Source organism: Pezoporus flaviventris, unplaced genomic scaffold (genome assembly GCF_033815535.1).
Source record: "Pezoporus flaviventris isolate CSIRO_AGI_PZ_B2104156 unplaced genomic scaffold, CSIRO_AGI_Pfla_v1 ptg000006l, whole genome shotgun sequence".
Classification (NCBI taxonomy): Eukaryota; Metazoa; Chordata; class Aves; order Psittaciformes; family Psittacidae; genus Pezoporus; species Pezoporus flaviventris.
Window position 1 is genome coordinate 11,615,287 of NW_026892554.1, and position 17,336 is coordinate 11,632,622.

Genomic DNA, 17,336 nt, shown 5'->3' on the forward strand with positions numbered 1-17,336 from the left:
AAGTGTCTGTTACAGAGTGGGAAAGGAGGTAGGTGGACTAACTAAATTTTGCAATTGAAGTTGCAATTTACAATAGTCCATAATTAGTATGCTCTCCAAATTGGTTGTGCACATGCTTTGGAAATTGTGGTGAGGAACAAGAAATAGAAGCTCCTAAGAAACTGCTGTGTTGAGATTTCATGTGAATTTGTGGAAATAACACTTTCAGATAGTGAAGTGCTCTTGTGTCTAGAGTTTGTGATGCTCATTATAAATCCTAGCAAGTTGTATGGATACATCTTCTAATCAGTCATGGTCAAAGAGCAAGGAGTTTACACAGATGTGTATGTTAGTACTTAGTTTTTGATGCTGTTAATTTAGAAATGTGTCTCTTGAGATTTATTCTTGTAATGCCCACATTAGAAACGAGTGATGTGTTTGTGAGAGAGAATTGCAAATACTGTTGCAAGTGCCATTGCTGTTTCGTATTTTGAATCTGCCTATGTCCCCCAGGTCAGTTTGGTTTGATGTTCCCTGTCAATTGAGAATTACAGTATTTCGGAATATTTAGGAAAGAATACCTGCTCATGTACATGATTGAAGAGTTTAATGCAGGTGTGCAATTCTCCCAGATCCTTCTGCAGATAAGAAATACACTCACAGAAAGCCTAAATGGAGTCTACATAAGAGCTCTTCTTCTTTGCATTGACTGTCTGGGTACCACATTCAGACTATTCCTGGTTGGTGTTGAAAGTGAGATGGAAATGATGGTGGCAATTGCAATTCTACAAAGGTGGAAGGACCTGACAGCATGCAACAAGCTCCTGTGTTGTTGCTAGCATCACTGCGAAGGACGAGAGTAATTTCCTTGTTTTGCAGGTGCAGAATGTGAGATTTGGCGTGCTCAAAGCTGTGCAGGAAGCCCAGTATCTCTAGGAAACTTGAGTATCTTGTATATCTATGTCATGCAGTTAAACTGCAAAACGATCCTTCAGCCTGATTGTAAATGTGCAAGAAGGAGTGAGGGAAGAACATTATGAGAAAATATCAGTATTTCATATCCTACTTTTAATAGATGGAGAAAATAAAACATGGATTATTGGGCTACATTACCATGTTATGCTGAATTGCTGCTGTTCAACTTGGAAAAATATGAGCATCAAATATTTGTCTTTTTTGGAGATAGAGTGCTAGATCCTCCACAGGTTAAGTTCTAATAATTCAAGCAAAGATGGAAATGAGGCCTGCTTGAAAATAAACATGTAGTGAAATTCAGGGTCCCCTGGCTTTCCTAGGGCTTAGATTTCAGTCGATCTCTGCAAAGGAGTTACAGAACTATAGTAATTAAATAGCTGCATTCTTTATTGGTCTTTAATTTAAGTAATGCTTACACACAGGATATAGCTTTCCCCATTAAAAAGAGAAGCTGCTTTTATCGACAGCTGAAATTATAAAGTACTATAATGTTGCAGAATAGGAAAGAGAAAACTTACACAACTTAATAGATTTCCTTTAAGTTCGTGTATAATGAATATTATTTAGAAAGTCTAAAAATAAAAGAAATACCTTATATAAATCAAAAAATAAGGCATTCAACTCAGCTAATGGAGTTTTTGTTGTTTTCTAATCACATAAATCACTTTATATATTACCCCAACATATAATGTCAGACTGCATTAACCCTAATATTCATAGCAAAAATTGTGAGAGTATTTAGTATTTCACTATTTTCTTTGTGAAATTTACTTATCACATTTAATTATTACAGTCATGCATTCTATGCCACGTCAGAGCTTGAAAATTATCAGGTCTTGTCATATAAAGTCTGTATCTTTTATAGATAACTTTTTTGTTTGTCAATTAATTAGACGCATTTGAATTAACATAAATTAGCATAACAATTTAGGTAAAAGCATCTGCTGTAGGCATACGTCTTAATTTGGCAATATTAGAATTAAACAGCATCATGGGTATTCTACTTGCATTGTATCAGTTTATGACTTTGACCTGAGTGATACCATACAGGTTCTTTTTCTCTCTCCCAGGTTAGTGCATTTCACTGGAATCCTCCTGTGTCTGTTAGCAACTATGACAATGCAATTTGAAAGAAGTTATTTATAGATTTAGTGCTTTTTGTATTGTAGCAGTGAATTTTGGCTTTCTGGGATAAATATCAAAAGCATTTTCAATACCTTTCAAAATTAATGGAATTTCTTCTTTCTGTGTTCAAAATATTTGCTGTCTCATGTGAGATATATATATATGTATGTAGATTTTCCTTCTTTTGCCTGTATTGGTGTAACATCAGCAGGGACCATTTACTTTTTTCTTTGTTTTTGTCTAACTCTTTACTGTATTGCTTTGGATTGTTGAAAAGCTTTCTGTCAAGTAATTAGTTTTTAGATCTGTATTAGATAAAAGCATCTTTAATAAATCACTGCTATTAAAAACATAGGTGTTAAAATCAAGCAAGGGATATTCTAGGCACTGATGTTTTTCTAAGAATAGAAGGTCAGTACATTTTTGTGGTTGCCCCTGACCATTAAGACTGGAGGAAGGTTCTTGGAGAGAATTTCTAGCCAAGCCATGTACAGGTAATCAGACACTGCTCCTTTTCTTGCCACTGGGAGGCTCCTGTTTAGAAAGAGAAAAATGAAATTAGCATTATGAAGACAGGGGTAGTTCTGATAACACGCATGTCACTAAGTATTAACTAGAAAATATCAGCTATTCATTTACAGTTCTGAATATTCATAATTAGACTATATGAGATTGTTTTAATCTTATAAAGCACAAAGCTACCATTAGGGCTTAATCCTGCAAGCTCTTGTTCACCTGGTTAATGTCATTAACATGGCTAGTTGTACTGGACATGGATTGCTTGTGATTGTAACCCTAAAGTGGTAAAGAAGCATTTTTGGGGTCTTAAAACCCATGTATAATATGATCTTTTTTTAAAGGAAAAAATACAGTACATGCACAGCGTTACAGTCCATCAAGTGACTTTCTGATCTGTAATTACTGTGAGATGAGAGTTTTAAAGTATGGGTCAATTTATGGTGAACATTACCTGATAACCGTTATTGGAGACTTAATTAATAGAGCTAAAGAGGTTTATCTGTGCACCATAAATACTAATTTATTGAAACTGTGTATAAAAATATGTGGCTCTAACAAAACATAGAATCTGAAAATGGCTTTGTTTTACTTTGTAATTTTATGCAATTGCACCATCCTTATTCAGTTCTTCAAAGTTCCAAGGAGAACTTGCCTAACAACTCCATTTATTATGTGCAAACCAAAATAATCCTTTCTCTACCTTCAAGTTGTTAATAGTTGGGGAAAAATAATGAAAAATATGTATTTTCTGCAGGTAAGTAAGCAGATGGAATCTTCACATGCAAAGCTACATGTTGGGTGTTACATTTTTGACACGAGTAGAGCTTTGTTTTAAGATATGAAGATCTACTAAAGAAAGAGTCATGTTCAGTGTAGTATCAGAGAACTCTCAGTCAAAACATACTTAAAAGATTATTTTTGCCCTCGGTGCATTAACACAAGTGTTTCTGTTGCTCTAGTCCAGGATCCATTTACACATTATTCTCTAAGCTAGAACCAAAATCTTGCAACTCACAGGACGATGAGGTTGGCTGCCCTTGAGTGCTCTTGTAAGAGTTCATTCAGACGGACTTGGCGGTAACTCTGAAACAAAACAGGAAAAGAAGGAAAAAAAAATGGTTAGGTCAGGGACCCTCAGTTCTGGTGCCTTGTGCATGGCTACAGTATCCGTTGCTTTCTCCTGTGGCTTTGGCATCATTGAAAGCCAGGTCTGCTCTGTGGTCCAGAGTGATAAAGATGTCAAAATATGAGGCTAAGCTTGCTTCTTGATTAGTGTAGTTATGTGGGGGGCAGAGTTGTTCACCACTGTGTAAGTTTTCCTGGGAATGGGAATTTTTTTTGTACTGATGCAGTACCAGAGCTGGCTCAAATGTAGTTTTTAAGTATTTCTTTGGCCATGGGGTATAGGAACTAGACAGAGACTCCTTTGTGCTATTGTTTGACAGTAGTTAATGTATTAATTCATCTGTTTTCTAAGTGGCCAGCCACCATGCTGACAGAGCTGAAAGTCAGTGTGTAAATGAGCATCTTGCCAGAAATTCACCTCTTAAACAAAAGACCAGGAGTTTGGAGTAAGACTTAGCTGCTTTATGTATTGTGTATGTGTATGGACTTCTACAGATCACATAAATGGCTGTTACTTTGACATTCAGCCAAGATTACTTTATGGTCAGGCTCAGGCCCTCAGAGTTTTTTAACTTAACACAAGTCATAAGGAACAAGAGACCAGGGCAAGTTTGTGTACAGTGAGATTGCAGCATGGGAGATAGATGTATCTTAACTGGTCATATAAATTGTTCTCTCTTTCCCTAGAGAAGGTAAAAAGCTGGTTTTTCTCCATCCAGACCTTAAATTTGCCTTCTCTACAGAAATTTTGCTGTTCTTTTACATGTGTTATATAGGTAAGAATCTTTTAATTTAGCCAGTGGTTATCTCATGAGAGTCACTCTATAACATCACCCTTTATCTGTGCTTCGGAGGTTTTCTCTCTTGAATTTTAAATGTCTTTGAATGTCCTCCATGAAATTCCCAGAACTGCCTTATTTCTGAAGATAAAGGACACATCTTTCCAGGTGTGTAAGCTGAACTTTTTGTTGCTGTTCTTATTTTATAGAGAGATTTTGCATTTTCATATTGCTGACTGCTTTCAACCTGTGAGTTTTTTCCCAGTTCCTTAGTGACCCAGCCAAGACCAGGTTTAATCATGTATTTTTTCCCCCGTTGTAATCCTTAATGGTTCTGCACACAAGTGTGTCTATTGGGGGTTATATTCCTGATGTCTTTTATACTGAGATGTTCTAAGGGCTCTGACTCCCAAGTTTTGATGATTTATGCTGAGAGTACTTTAAAATCTTTCTGCCCACAGCAGACTACCATAGCTTTATTCTGGTTATCAAATCTATGAAAAGGGTAATACAGTGAGCAGTCAGTCAGCTTCCCAGCTGCTGCAGTCAGTAGTATAGTGTGTTATCTTAAATCACCATTGATTTCAGCTTATGTTAATATGTCAGGCTGTGACCTGTAGCAGCTCTGAGCTCAGGCTCACAATCGTTGCTCCACTGAGGAAGTTAACGAGCACCATAAAGTGGAGATAACTAAACTCTCAGTGCACTCAGGTTAATCCGACAGGAACCATAAATAAAACTGCTAGATTAATTCTCTGTGAGTTACAGGAGAACTTGTCTCTTAAAGGTGGAAGAGTTTGCAGTATCCTTTTGGCATTAGCCTGATGAAGCCGTGCCGTTCATTACTAAAAAGGCATGTTCCAACAAAATTAAAAGAGCAGCCCAGGCTTGAATTCACCCAGTGGGTCAGCCAAAATCAGCCTTGGAGTGCCTCTGAACTGTGGGAGAGCTCCTGCGTTGAGGGCAGGTTTAGTCTTCACTCTGCCATTGAGGTAAGAATCCATGTTAAATCTTGCCTTTGGAAAAATTTCTAGAGGCAGTGGTAGGGTCTGGATTCAGTTCTAAATGTCCCAAAGTAGTGAATGTTTGGAATTACACTCTTTAAGACGTTCAAGCTCTAGAACAGTGGAGCCATTCAAGAAACCTCTCGGCAGATGTTACTAGCTCAGGCTTAGCACAGTATTGTGTGGCTTCTGGTTCAGAGGTGGCTTTTGGCTGGCTGGCCCTGATGTGGGAAGAGCTTCTCATCAGCCTGGAAAATACTGTGTAAACATGCCAAGGTCTTACAGAGTGCTGAATAATGCAATCGTAACACACCTCCGCAGTGTTTACAATATAAATCCAATTTGTAAATATCAAGTACAGGTTTGTACGTGTCATGTTTCCAATTCTGTGTCTGGTATTTCACGTTTTCTTACTAATCGCTTCAAACATCTGGAGTGTAAGAAAAGGTACAGATGTAAAAAGGTAGACAAGGCTTTACCTTCTCCTTGAATGCTTCCAGCTCTGCATCTGTAATTTTCCATGGAGTCTCTCGCTTTAATTTCTCAGCAGTTGTTATATCTTTGCAGCTTTCATGAAGGCGATATGGTTCAATCATCTCTTCAAAGAATTTCCAGCTGAAACAGGAATTACAAAGGAAGCCTTGCTGCAGGGTATGAACTCACTAACTTATTTCAGACATTGTGTATGGCAGGCCTCGCTGACAATAATTGTAGCAGAAAAATGTGCAAAATCTTTTAACTATTCTTTGCTACGTTGTGCCCTAAGTTATATCTGTGCCACTTCAGTATGTTGGGGTTATTTGAGGGTAATTAAAAGGTTATTTGAGGATAATTAAACACCGCATTTGGCCTATTGTAGTTACAGAGATTTTTCTGCATTTTCCTCAAATTGTAGCAAAAATATTGAAATGAGTTCTACAGTAACTCCAAACTGCAGAACATTGGTACTAATGTCAACAATGAGTGTGGGTCTCCTCATAAATACTGAGCTTTTATTATTGTTTTAGCATTAGTTGACTGATATCACCTGTTTCTCCATTTCAGTAAAACTGTATCTCCTGTGGCAAGGGGCTGAAGGAGATGCTGTAGGTTTTTTGCTATATGGAGGATCAGGTTTGTGTTAATTTCTGCACTTCTCCAGAGATTTTTCTCTCTAAATTTCAATTTATTTCTTGAAGCTTTTGACCGTCATCATCCAGAGAAGCTTATCATCCTTCTGTACTTCCCTTCTTGCCCCTTTGTTTAAAGTTTATGTTGTCCCACAGAGACTTCAGGAAATTTCTTTTATATTATTGTAAATCTATTTCCATGTGCACTTTATGCTGACAGGTATCACTGTGAATTGAAACAGGAGGCTGGGCACAGGCTGGACTTTGCTGTATGGCCAGGAAGTCAAGAGATGGGTTAAAGGCGGTATAAATATAAGTACATGTAGTATTTAACGTTGCTGCTGCTAAGTTGCCAGAGACTTTGTCAACATCCTGAGTATATCTGTTTTGGTATCTAAAATAGTGATAATCCCCTTAATATGAGTGAAATAAATGGGATTCCAGCTGGGAGAGAGTTGCCCTGGTCTCGCAGGTGTCTGGCGCGGTATTTGCTTGTTCTGTTCAGATAGTGCTGATGCAGCAAATATGATGGTTTGTTAATGCCAGATACAGACTCTTTTTGATAGCTTTTATTTATGTAGAGTCACTGCATGGTACTAGAAAAAAGAGAAGTATTCTGCACAGTTCTTTATATATTTAAAAATATTAACTGGGAAATGGAGGGCACTAATAAGTGACTTTAGGTATCTAGCACCTACTTTTGTCTACATAAAGCAGAAGAAATGGGCGATTTCTATAATGACATGTTTTCTAAAACCAGGGCATAAAGATTTTATTTTTTTATTTAGCTAATATAGTTGGAGGTGGAGCTTCCTGAGCTCTGTTCTACCAACTTCCTAACCTCTGCCTGACAGCATTGATTCTGTAGGCAAGTTAATTTTGACAAGCATTGAACATTCATTATGTTTTGGTGATAGGGGAGTATTATAATAATGTCCTTATAGGAAAGGAGAAGCATGCTTATGTTTGGCCAGAAAAATATTAAGTTAGGAATTCATGGTAAAACCCAGAAGGCTGAGTTGGCAAAGATGGAGAGTTTGCAAGAGAACTGTGACTGACTGAATGATACGGTGAAGAGAAGTCTGTTGCAACCTAAATAGATATGAAAAGCCATAATAAAATGCCTGTTATATTTTGTGGCTCATAAGTGTGGTGTTTAATTAGTCTGTATGAAAATTAAGTCTTATCAAATCGTAAAGAAAAAGGCTGCCTCTAGTTTTGACCTTTTAGGTTGTGGTTCTGTTTGTTTCTCCTGCTCAAGGTACTTTAGAAAATGATTGTAATAAATTGTCACTATTACTCTTTGTGGATTGTTTTAATTTTTTCAAATGCTCAACATAAAAGAAACAAGCTCCTGATAAAGGCCAGCTGCTAAGTAATGGGTTTGGGTAATGTTTCTTACCTCTCTTTGCTGGGCTTTATATTGATATCACAAATGATATTAATATCAGCAAATTTTATTCTGAATTTGCTTAGAAGTGAAGCCATCCTGAAAACAAAAGAGAGAACATTTTATCTCAAAAGAGAGAACTGTATTTGAGTGTTTTGCATCAAAGAGCACTCATAAATGAGTTAAGATATCAAATGCATTTGTCTCATTATCTGTAACTGTATGACAAATTATTTTAAATGCCTTAGTGTTTCAGTTTCTGATTACAGAGCTGGATTGATGTGATTGCTGTAGTATAACTCATTTAACTGGCAATCGATGAAAATCACAAAATATTGAAATAAATAGAGGGCACGGTGTTTACATTTTGGGAGAAAATGGTGCTTCAAGTTTTTGCAAAGCTTTGAATTATAAAGGAAAAGTACTCAAAATGTGGGAGGACAGAATTCTCCAACACTTGGAGAGGGCGTCTGTTCTCTTGTCAGAATTTTATGCATGGAATATATACATCACTGGTATGTGCTGGTGAAAATTGGGTCTGGAAGGTTGGTGTGCAGTACTTAACAAATCTTTTTCATTTATGAATTTGTATTGATTTATTCATATGTTGTCTTTACGTATTGTCATCAAACTAAATAATTTGCTTTTCTGCCCCAGTTGGTAGGAGGAATAGTTTATAACTTTGTATGTGTTTGTGCTGAGGGTAGAGAGGTTTAGTTATGTCAGTTTTGCCTTTGGTTGAAGCACAGTAGGGAACTTGTATTCCCCCCTCTCCTTTCTTTTGGGAGGAGGCTTTTCTTGTGGGTTGGTTTGTTTGTTTGCTTTTGTATGTAAGCTTTGGAATTTGAAAAGGTCAGAAAGTTCCTAGGAGCAAACCATGATAAGCTTATATGACCTGAGAATTTACTTGTTGTTTTTTTCTGCTATACTGCTTATAGTATATACTGCTTATACTGTTTTTTTCTATATACTGCTTATAGAAATTTTGATGTCCCTCTGGGCAGTCCTTGTTTTGAACATAAAAAAAGAACAGTCTCAACTTCTATGGAAGGGTTTTAATTTGGGGAATTCCATGTTAGCAAGAGTCCAGATAAATTTAATTTCTGAATTGGAAATATGATGGATGAAATTGTAGTTGGATGTCATTGTGTCAAATGTACCTGCGGAATGGAATAGTCACCTGGCCTCCAGATTTGTCTCTTTGAAGGCTTCTGTGTGTGGTGGGTAGCATATGCTGTTGAGGAAAGCTAGTATTTAGGTAGAAATGCATACACTTCAGTGTTTTTGGAGACAAACAAGGTTTTTGTCAATTGTACTGACTGCTGTTCACTCTGGCTTTTGTAGGACAAGCAGTGTATACAGGTGCCAGAACTGGCCCTGTGAAGATCTGTCATGTTTTGACAAATCCCATTGGATGCCAAAACCTCCTAATGTCTCTCAAACTCTGGTGACTTGAGATCCTAGATCTATGCACTGGTTCAGTCCTGAACAGTCGAGTGTGGGCAGGGAGCTGAGAATGCTTCCCTGCAGGTGCTTGAGCAGCTGCAAGGCTTTTTTTACCCAGTGATAAGAATAGCCTGTACAAACACTTGTGGATCTCTTCTACAGAAATATGTTAACTTTAGGGTAATCCTTGCAACTGGCAGAACAACACTGGAGTAAAGTTTGCTTTAGGTGAAAGCAAAAGCTTAAGGGAGCATCCCTGTGGTAGCTGTCTTTGAGACACTGTGTCATAGTTGTAGTGATCCTGGCTAAATTCTGACTCCTGTCCTTGCACCCATTGCTCTTGTTTTCCACTGGAATTTTTGTTGGATATGTTGGTTTTTAACTCACTACATGGTGCTGCTGCAGTCACTGACTTCCATCCCAAACTGGCCTGCTTCCACCTGTGGTGAAGTGTCTGTATCTCTAGTGTGCAAAGTGCTTTGGAAGGAAAGGTCATCATACAGTGATGATGAAAGTGAGTTTATATTAGTACCTTTCATTTGCTTGGATATGAATGATGATGATGAAATCTAGGCTTTCTTTAAAAAGCTAAGTCAAATCAACTTGGTCTTAAAGTTCATTAACTTGCTCTTTAACTTCTTTACATTTTACCATGGTTAATCACATTTATGTGAGCTATCTGTCTATGGTATTTGCATATGAGAAACTTCATGTGCAATTTCACTTATTATTAACTGGACAATCTCATGTAAATCCCATAAAACTAATTATATTCTCATTACAGAGTGCAGACCACTGCTCTAGAGAAGGGAATATGAGCTATTAATGGGAAAAATTGCTGGATGTGAGTTTCCTTTGGTAATTACCATTTACATTGAGCCTTGAGGGCTGTGCCGTAAGCTCAGCACCTTTCTATCAAGTACATAATTTTTCTTCATGCTGTGCACAGCACAACAAACCAGTTGTGCTGAGAAATTCCCAGCTTCCTGCTGTATATGCATTATATTCATCATCAATTCAAACTCTCTAAATGATAAAATATATTTACACTAGTTTTTCTTCTTCAATCCTATTGACTTTTCCTCCAGTGAAGATCCTTAGTTTGCAATTTCTCCACTTCTTCCTGATAGTTAGAATGTAAGGAATTAGGATTGTTAGACCTGGAAGAACACAGGAAATTGCAGGAAAATCATATTAGTGCATTGTGTGGTAAAAATTCCATCCTTCACTTTGGCAGTGCTGGACATAGGTTATTCATAAAACATTTAAGGCAGACAGAAAATTGACTGTGTAATCTTAAAACAGTTTTGTGCAAGTTGCCAAGTCTGTTTTTGTATTTGGTAACAAAAATCTCTCTCCCTGCAGTTCTTACTCCAGTTCCTTACCTCCATCATCGAACAGCCACCAGATGTCAATTGAACCTTTTCCTTGCTTCTTCTTAAATTGAGTGCTGGCTTCTAGCAGCTTCTGATTGAATTCACCCACATGCATTGACTGCATTGTGTTAATGGTGCTGTCTGTAAGGAGAAAGAAAATACATGGAAGGGTTTCTGACAAGTGAGGCAACAAGTAGCTTTAGGGAGCCAAGTGGAGACAAAGCTTTACGAAAATGAACTATTTCTGGGAATTTCTGTACTTTAAATCTGAAAAAAAAAGTACAGTGCAAATGCTGTGGACTTCTAATACACCAACACACACAGAAACTAAAGCCTGTGTAACATGTTCTCGCTAGACTGTAACATCTTGAGGAGGGTTACCTGATTATTTGTTTCGTGGATCTTTTTAGTTAACCCAAGGTTCACAGGGGCCTTAGAAAACAATTGGGAAATATCTGAGAGATTTTAGAAGGAAACGGCATCGTTTTGTGTCACTTACAAGCTCAGCTGTCTTGTGAAATACAGAGCTCCCTGAAATGCACAATAACAGTGGAGAAAGAGCTAATGTACGGCAAGAGCACAGGTGAAGCTAAGGCTGAAAGGCAGAAAACAGAAATATATATGGCAACTTCTCTGTGCTTGAGAGGATTGTTGTTAATTGAAAATAAACTTTGATTCTTGCTGTTTGCTTGGCGGGCTTTAAAAGGTACAGTCTTGCCTATGTGCTAATAATATCTTCTCTCATTCCATCTTTTGACGACTGTGGCTTTATTACTGCTTCTCTTTCGATGGTTTCAAAGAGGCTGTGTTAGAGCAGTATTTTAAATGGAGCAGACAGGCTTCCTTAGAGGTTTTACTCTGATCTGCTAGGTTCTGAAAATACTTTGTTTGGGTTTCCTGTATTTTTAGAGTGTGGATAGGATAGTTCTAAAGCAGATATTGGTTTTCCTCTACAGTTCTAGCATCTGGGCTAGAAGATGCAACAACTCTGGGTAAGATGAATGTATAGGTAAAATGGAGAGGCAGAGATATTTATTAACATCATCTATCTCATATATAGAGCCGAAGTGTGTAATTTGTGTTTCCTTTATGCCTTTCTGAACTAAATTGAAAAGAGTAGTTGAAACAGGGGTGTACATTCTTGTGATGTTGTTATAAAAATATATTCTACTGAAGCCTGCAAAATGAACTGGAGTCTGCCAAGTAAAGAATAATGACATTTTATGTTTTCAGTCTGTAGATCTTCTTGATACCCATGGGAGCTGCGTGCACAGCCAGATGTTATAGTCTCTGCAGGTGAAAATTCTGAGAACACTTGCCTGCATGCAGGCATGGCTTCAGGTGGGTCATTATCATTGCAGCCCAGCAGTTGTGAAATGAGACCTTTAATTCTGGCTGTATTTCTGTATAATTTCACTATATCTGAAATGTAATTTTGATTTCATCGCCTATACATTTATGTGTTAATTAGTTATTTCACAGCATGTTGTATATGTGCTTTCAGTACTTTTGCCACTTTCATTTGTGCATTTTTAGGAAATTGTGCTTAGGATATAGAGCAGTAGTGCTATTTTTACCTGGTTTTCAGCTGGGTACTGGGTTTGTGTGTGTGTATGTTGAGGAAAGTGAGATTCCTTGTTCCCTGAACATTGTGCATATATTCCTGTTTCCTTTAAGAAGAAGGAAAAAAGGCTTCTATTTAAAAACTGAAAACTTGCTATTAAAAAAAACCAACAAAACAAACCCCAACCTGTTCTATATTCCTCAGACTTTAATAACCATGTGCTATTTTTGACAAATGGAGTTTAACATAAGCCTGAGCTGAGAAGCTCATCTATCAAATGAGGGGGAAAATACAGTTGTCTTGTATGAGGTACCATGTCCCACCAGCAGAGGGCTCTCACTCTGCTCTGCATTACATTGTTGTGGCCACCAAGTCAGCTTTGCACAGAGTAGGTCCTGTTCCAGGGGCTTATATGTTGCTCAGGAGTTTTTGCCTTGGAGTCAAAGTCCCGTTTGCATATTAGTGACAATCTGATGCACTGAAGGGTCAGGAAGAAGTTGTCAGTTTGGAACTTACCCTTTTTTGTTTCATGTTTTGAGATATTGAGTGTCCTGGCTTTCCTGAAGAGTCCACAGATGCCACTTTTTCCTTCTTCAAAATCGTTTTCTTTAATGGTAGCTTCCAGTGCCAGTCTCTCCTGCTCCAGCTTCTCTAACTCCTCTGTGTATTGGGAAAAGTAAGGGAACTGGTAACAAATAATTTTCTGTTTTAAATTAAATCACTTACTGAAATGATGGTGGTGATGTAATTGTTGTGGTACTTTGTACATAACATAAAGCTGCTGGGAGGAAAAACTAATTTAAAATTATTTTTCCTTGCAAAGCAATAGGGAGGAGAAAGCTGAATTCCTCTCTGGAAGCCCTAACTTAGGGTGCCCCCATCTATAGCAATGTTGTGTACTGAAGTGCTATTCAGCTGTTCTCAGATTTCCTCTTCCAAATCAAGTTCAATATTACTCTATTTTATCGTTACTGCAGATGCTATTTATTGAGTCATGTTTGTGGATTTGGTTGGTTGGTTTCTTTCCCCAAGAATTTGAAAACTCAAGAGGAAAGCTGTTTTTCTAAAGTGAGAAAGCTGAGGTATTGACTTCTATTGAACTTTGAGACTCGGAAATGTGTAAGGATCCTGAAGATGCAATCTTTTTCTATGTTGAAATGTTTCTAATGTTTTAGGGTTGGGTTTTTTTGGTTTTGTTTTTTTTTTTGCATTTGCTGTAAAGACGTAAGATTTAGATAACCAATTCTGTAAATTCAGTAACATAAAAGAACAGTTTAGTCTTAGCAATATTAGACTTCTGTCGAGCAAAAGGTATCACGTGTTACCGTGGAATATATGCATGTGAGACATTAATTAATATGATCCAGGCATTTGCCTGCAGAAAGGTTTTTTTTTCTCATAAGGAAAGCTTCTATTTGAGTAATACATGAACTAAGAGTGAGATTAGTTCATTTGAGACATTGTGTTTTAAAGAAACTAAACCCTTCCTAAACTAGGCACTGTTAGCTCTGTTGGCAATCTAATTTCTTTTACTTTAGCATCCATGACAGCCGTGTGCTTCTGATTATTAGACATGATGATGGTTACTCAAAACTTTGTTTCTCTATTAAACTGAATAATTTAACAAGTATAATAGAATACTGTCCCGCCCCCTATAATCCTAATTCTTTCTTATTCATTTTGTCTTAATGCTTGGAGAACATTTGTTTATTTGCAAAGTTGGTATTCTGATGTCTGTGTCCTCTGAGAAGTCAGTTTCTCAAATCAAGCAAAGAGACAGGCAGATCTCTTTCAGGTATCAGTGAGGAGGAGAAAAAAACCCCATGGTTTGGATTTTTTTCCGTAAATCCCTGTAGTTTTGCCCCATAGCTCTGCGCGCACAGCAAGCTGCCAGTCTGCTGGGTGAGTGTTCATTTACCCTTGCTTCTTAAAGGAGTTTCTGGCGCCTTTTAATTCTAAGAGGTGATTTGCTTTTGAGAGTTGCCTCATCCTGGAAGCTGTCCTCTTTAATGGAGAGTTAATTTTGCTTATAATTAGCAAAGGCACTTAACGTCCTTTCTGCATGTTCTCCCCAGGAGGTATGAGCGTGGTCTGTGTCTCTGGGAAACGGGGTAAGCTGGAGGCAGGTTTACAGCAGGCGGCAGCAAAGAGTCGCCAGTCTTTTTACGCTCGCCTGTGTTCCTGGTCTGCAGATTTTATCTAATTCATTTATAATACAAAGCATTTATCTGCTGTGGAGGACAAGGGTTGCTAGGAATAATGTGCAGGTTTAGGCGGTATCTGTCTGCTCAAGTGGCCAAACTTTTGAGAAGTGGGAAAATTACTGTACTGAAAACCTGGAGAATTGTTCTGATGGTTTTTTTCTATGGAGTCATGCTCCCTCCAGGGTACCTGAGGAGCAAGTTACCAGTAACAATAACTCTGTGTCCTGAAAAAGAAAATCGAAGGCCACCATTGTATGTCACTCTTGGAAGCCCTTCATTTAGGTGCAGCTTCCTGCATGCTTTGTCCACACAGATGGCATGTCTCCCTGACTGGCTGTGGTGTGGTGGGAGGTTTTCCCTTTCCCCCTCGGATATGCACCACTTACCTAAGGAAGGATGAACAAAAAGGTGAAAAATAGAGCTGATTTTTTTTCTGTGGATTCCAAATTTTTGCATGGGTCGGAATTTTCTGGGTCTCAGCATTCCACAGATGGTACCAAAAGTGCAGCTTCCTGGTTCCCACTGTTCTCAGAGATCTTGGGTAGGCAGAGGGAGGAGGATGTGCACAGAGCAGGAAGGAAACATGCCAGAGTGACTGGTTGCTGTGGCACAGCATGATTTTACTACGTTAGTCTCTGCCTGTGCTGGAAGTGCTTTGGGAATTGAGTTCTCTGTTGTGCAGAGCCCCTTATTGTGTGAGGCTTGGCCACCTTCTATCACTGCCAGTGATTCAGCAAGGATTTCGGGCAGGATTGAAACTGCAGAAGCAGCAACTGTGGAAGTTACGGATGTAGGAACTACTCTAGAAACCAGGCAGTAACTCTCAGTTTTGGTCAGATTCCTTCTTATGCTAAGTATGTAATCTGCATAGATATTCAGCTGCTGAGTCACCACATACCTTGAACCTGGAGGACCTGGGATATATCAAATCCTTGGCTAATTCTGACAATAATCATTCCAAGCTCGAAATCAAAGGCATCACTGAAAAGGAAGAAAAAGAAGAGTAAATATTCTTTAGCATTATGCATGTTGGCAAGGAAAGCTACTTTGAGCAGATCAGTCCCAGGGAGGTGTTATTGCCATGTATTAGGCTGCTGTAGGTAAAACTGCAGAAGGAACTGCCTAAGCTTAAGTACTATCAACTTTCTTCCTTTACTTAAAATAAGGGTATCACTGGGCATGGGAACAGGTAGGCTATTGCTGAAATGGGTCTTTCTGACAATGCTTTTTAGGATCTAGGTTGCCATTGGATAACTTTTTTTTTCCTTTCTCAGAGGACATAACAAAGCTGGGCTGGGTTTAGTTATTCTTTCAGTCAGTGGAGCTTTACAGCTGAACTTTGAGGAAGAATCCATGAGAAGCCTGTTTCTAAATGACTGTTTCCTAGCTAAATCCCAACCCACAGAGCCTGCTGAGCCGTAGGCACACGTGAGATTTGAAGCAAGGCTCTTCCTCTGTCTCCTAGGCTTAAAAGAAGAATTCCATGATGTTCTCTTATTCCCTAAGAGAATGTATGTACATTATGGGTTGTTCTTCTCTGAGCTCCTGCTGACTAAAAATGAGAAAATGCAGTTCTGCAAAAGCACTGCTGACAGCAGTGCAGCTTCTTTATGTAGCATTGTCAAACCACATCATCTCTGACAGGGCCAGGTGTTTGCTAAGCAGGTCTCAGTAGGTGTGTGAAGCCAAGAAGCCTTTTTTAATGGGCAGAAACCTCTGTTACAGAGCTAACATATGAACCCAGATTTGTAGGCATTTGTTTACATTGTTTCTATACGTCAAATTCTGTATGTGAATGCTATATTAATCTAGTCTAAGAGGAGTAAAAAAGGGACTTACTGTATAACACCCACATAGTTTTCAACTTGTGTAGCAGTGGCAGTTCTCCAGTCCTTCTTAAATCCAATCACCAAGGTATTTGGTTTCATTCTACCCAACCCTGAGGCCTAGCAATATTAAAACACTGCTTGAGAAGGTATACACACATGCATTTACTGTAAATGAAAAGTAATGGCAAAAGATAACTGAAGCAATGTTCTGGAGACACTTACAATGAGATTGCATTTCATGAATGTCCTTCATGCTCATACCCATGCAGAAAGCAGAAAGATTAGCTCTAAATCATTCCAACTATAAATGATTTTAGATGACAGAAATGTAGTTTTGCTAAATTAGCATTCATTTGCATTTCTTCTGACATGCTCTCATTAAAATGGTTCAGTAACTTGGAATCAAGAGAGAGTTCAAGCACTGTTTGTATGCTTATTCTAACGTAATAGCATAAAGCTCTTATCACATTTGGAATACTCAATAGATGAACGGGGTCTGAAATCCCTTAAAACTTCAGATATGCAGAGAAGACATATCTTTTTAAACATATAATGTTGGTTTTTTTTTGCCTTGGACTTAGGAAGTGTTGCTGTTCTGTTTGCTGTATTCTTTCCAAAAGATTATTCAAAATTAGCTGAGCATGCTTTACAGGTAAAGTTTATAATCAGGAAAAACAAATAGTTTGTCAAGACATTAGACTGCCTCCAAAACTGGGCCTGGATGCTAAAACCTGAACAAGTAAGGGTTGTCAGATCTAGATTCAGCTAACCTAATTTTTACAAAAATCTAAATACTCAACATATTGGGAACCTTCAGGAGGAGACCCACAAATACACCAGCTTGTCAAGTTGGTACACTTGCCAATCTTTACTACTAGCAAAAAAGAAAATAGGTAAAAACTGTTGGAACCT

At 38.1% G+C, this 17,336-nt stretch overlaps 1 protein-coding gene and 1 long non-coding RNA gene across 3 annotated transcripts in view; one reads left to right on the plus strand and one right to left on the minus strand.

Moving 5' to 3' along the window:
• Nucleotides 1–1,323: 1,323 nt before the first annotated feature.
• Nucleotides 1,324–17,336, minus strand: part of SLC12A1 (solute carrier family 12 member 1) — a 46,994-nt gene continuing 30,981 nt past the window's right edge. For both annotated transcript variants that reach the window (XM_061446925.1, XM_061446926.1), the window contains exons 18-26: nucleotides 16,435–16,541; nucleotides 15,494–15,576; nucleotides 12,908–13,051; nucleotides 10,837–10,968; nucleotides 10,500–10,611; nucleotides 8,018–8,104; nucleotides 5,986–6,121; nucleotides 3,614–3,681; nucleotides 1,324–2,613 (exon numbers count right to left, since the gene is read on the minus strand). In XM_061446925.1, coding sequence (XP_061302909.1) covers nucleotides 2,478–2,613; nucleotides 3,614–3,681; nucleotides 5,986–6,121; nucleotides 8,018–8,104; nucleotides 10,500–10,611; nucleotides 10,837–10,968; nucleotides 12,908–13,051; nucleotides 15,494–15,576; nucleotides 16,435–16,541 — 1,005 coding nt within the window. In that variant the 3' untranslated portion in view covers nucleotides 1,324–2,477. The remainder of the gene's footprint in view (nucleotides 2,614–3,613; nucleotides 3,682–5,985; nucleotides 6,122–8,017; nucleotides 8,105–10,499; nucleotides 10,612–10,836; nucleotides 10,969–12,907; nucleotides 13,052–15,493; nucleotides 15,577–16,434; nucleotides 16,542–17,336) is intronic.
• Nucleotides 6,037–17,336, plus strand: part of LOC133265962 (uncharacterized) — a 28,540-nt gene continuing 17,240 nt past the window's right edge. Inside the window, exons 1-2 of the long non-coding RNA XR_009742202.1 lie at nucleotides 6,037–6,157; nucleotides 12,061–12,168. This is a non-coding gene — a long non-coding RNA (uncharacterized LOC133265962). The remainder of the gene's footprint in view (nucleotides 6,158–12,060; nucleotides 12,169–17,336) is intronic.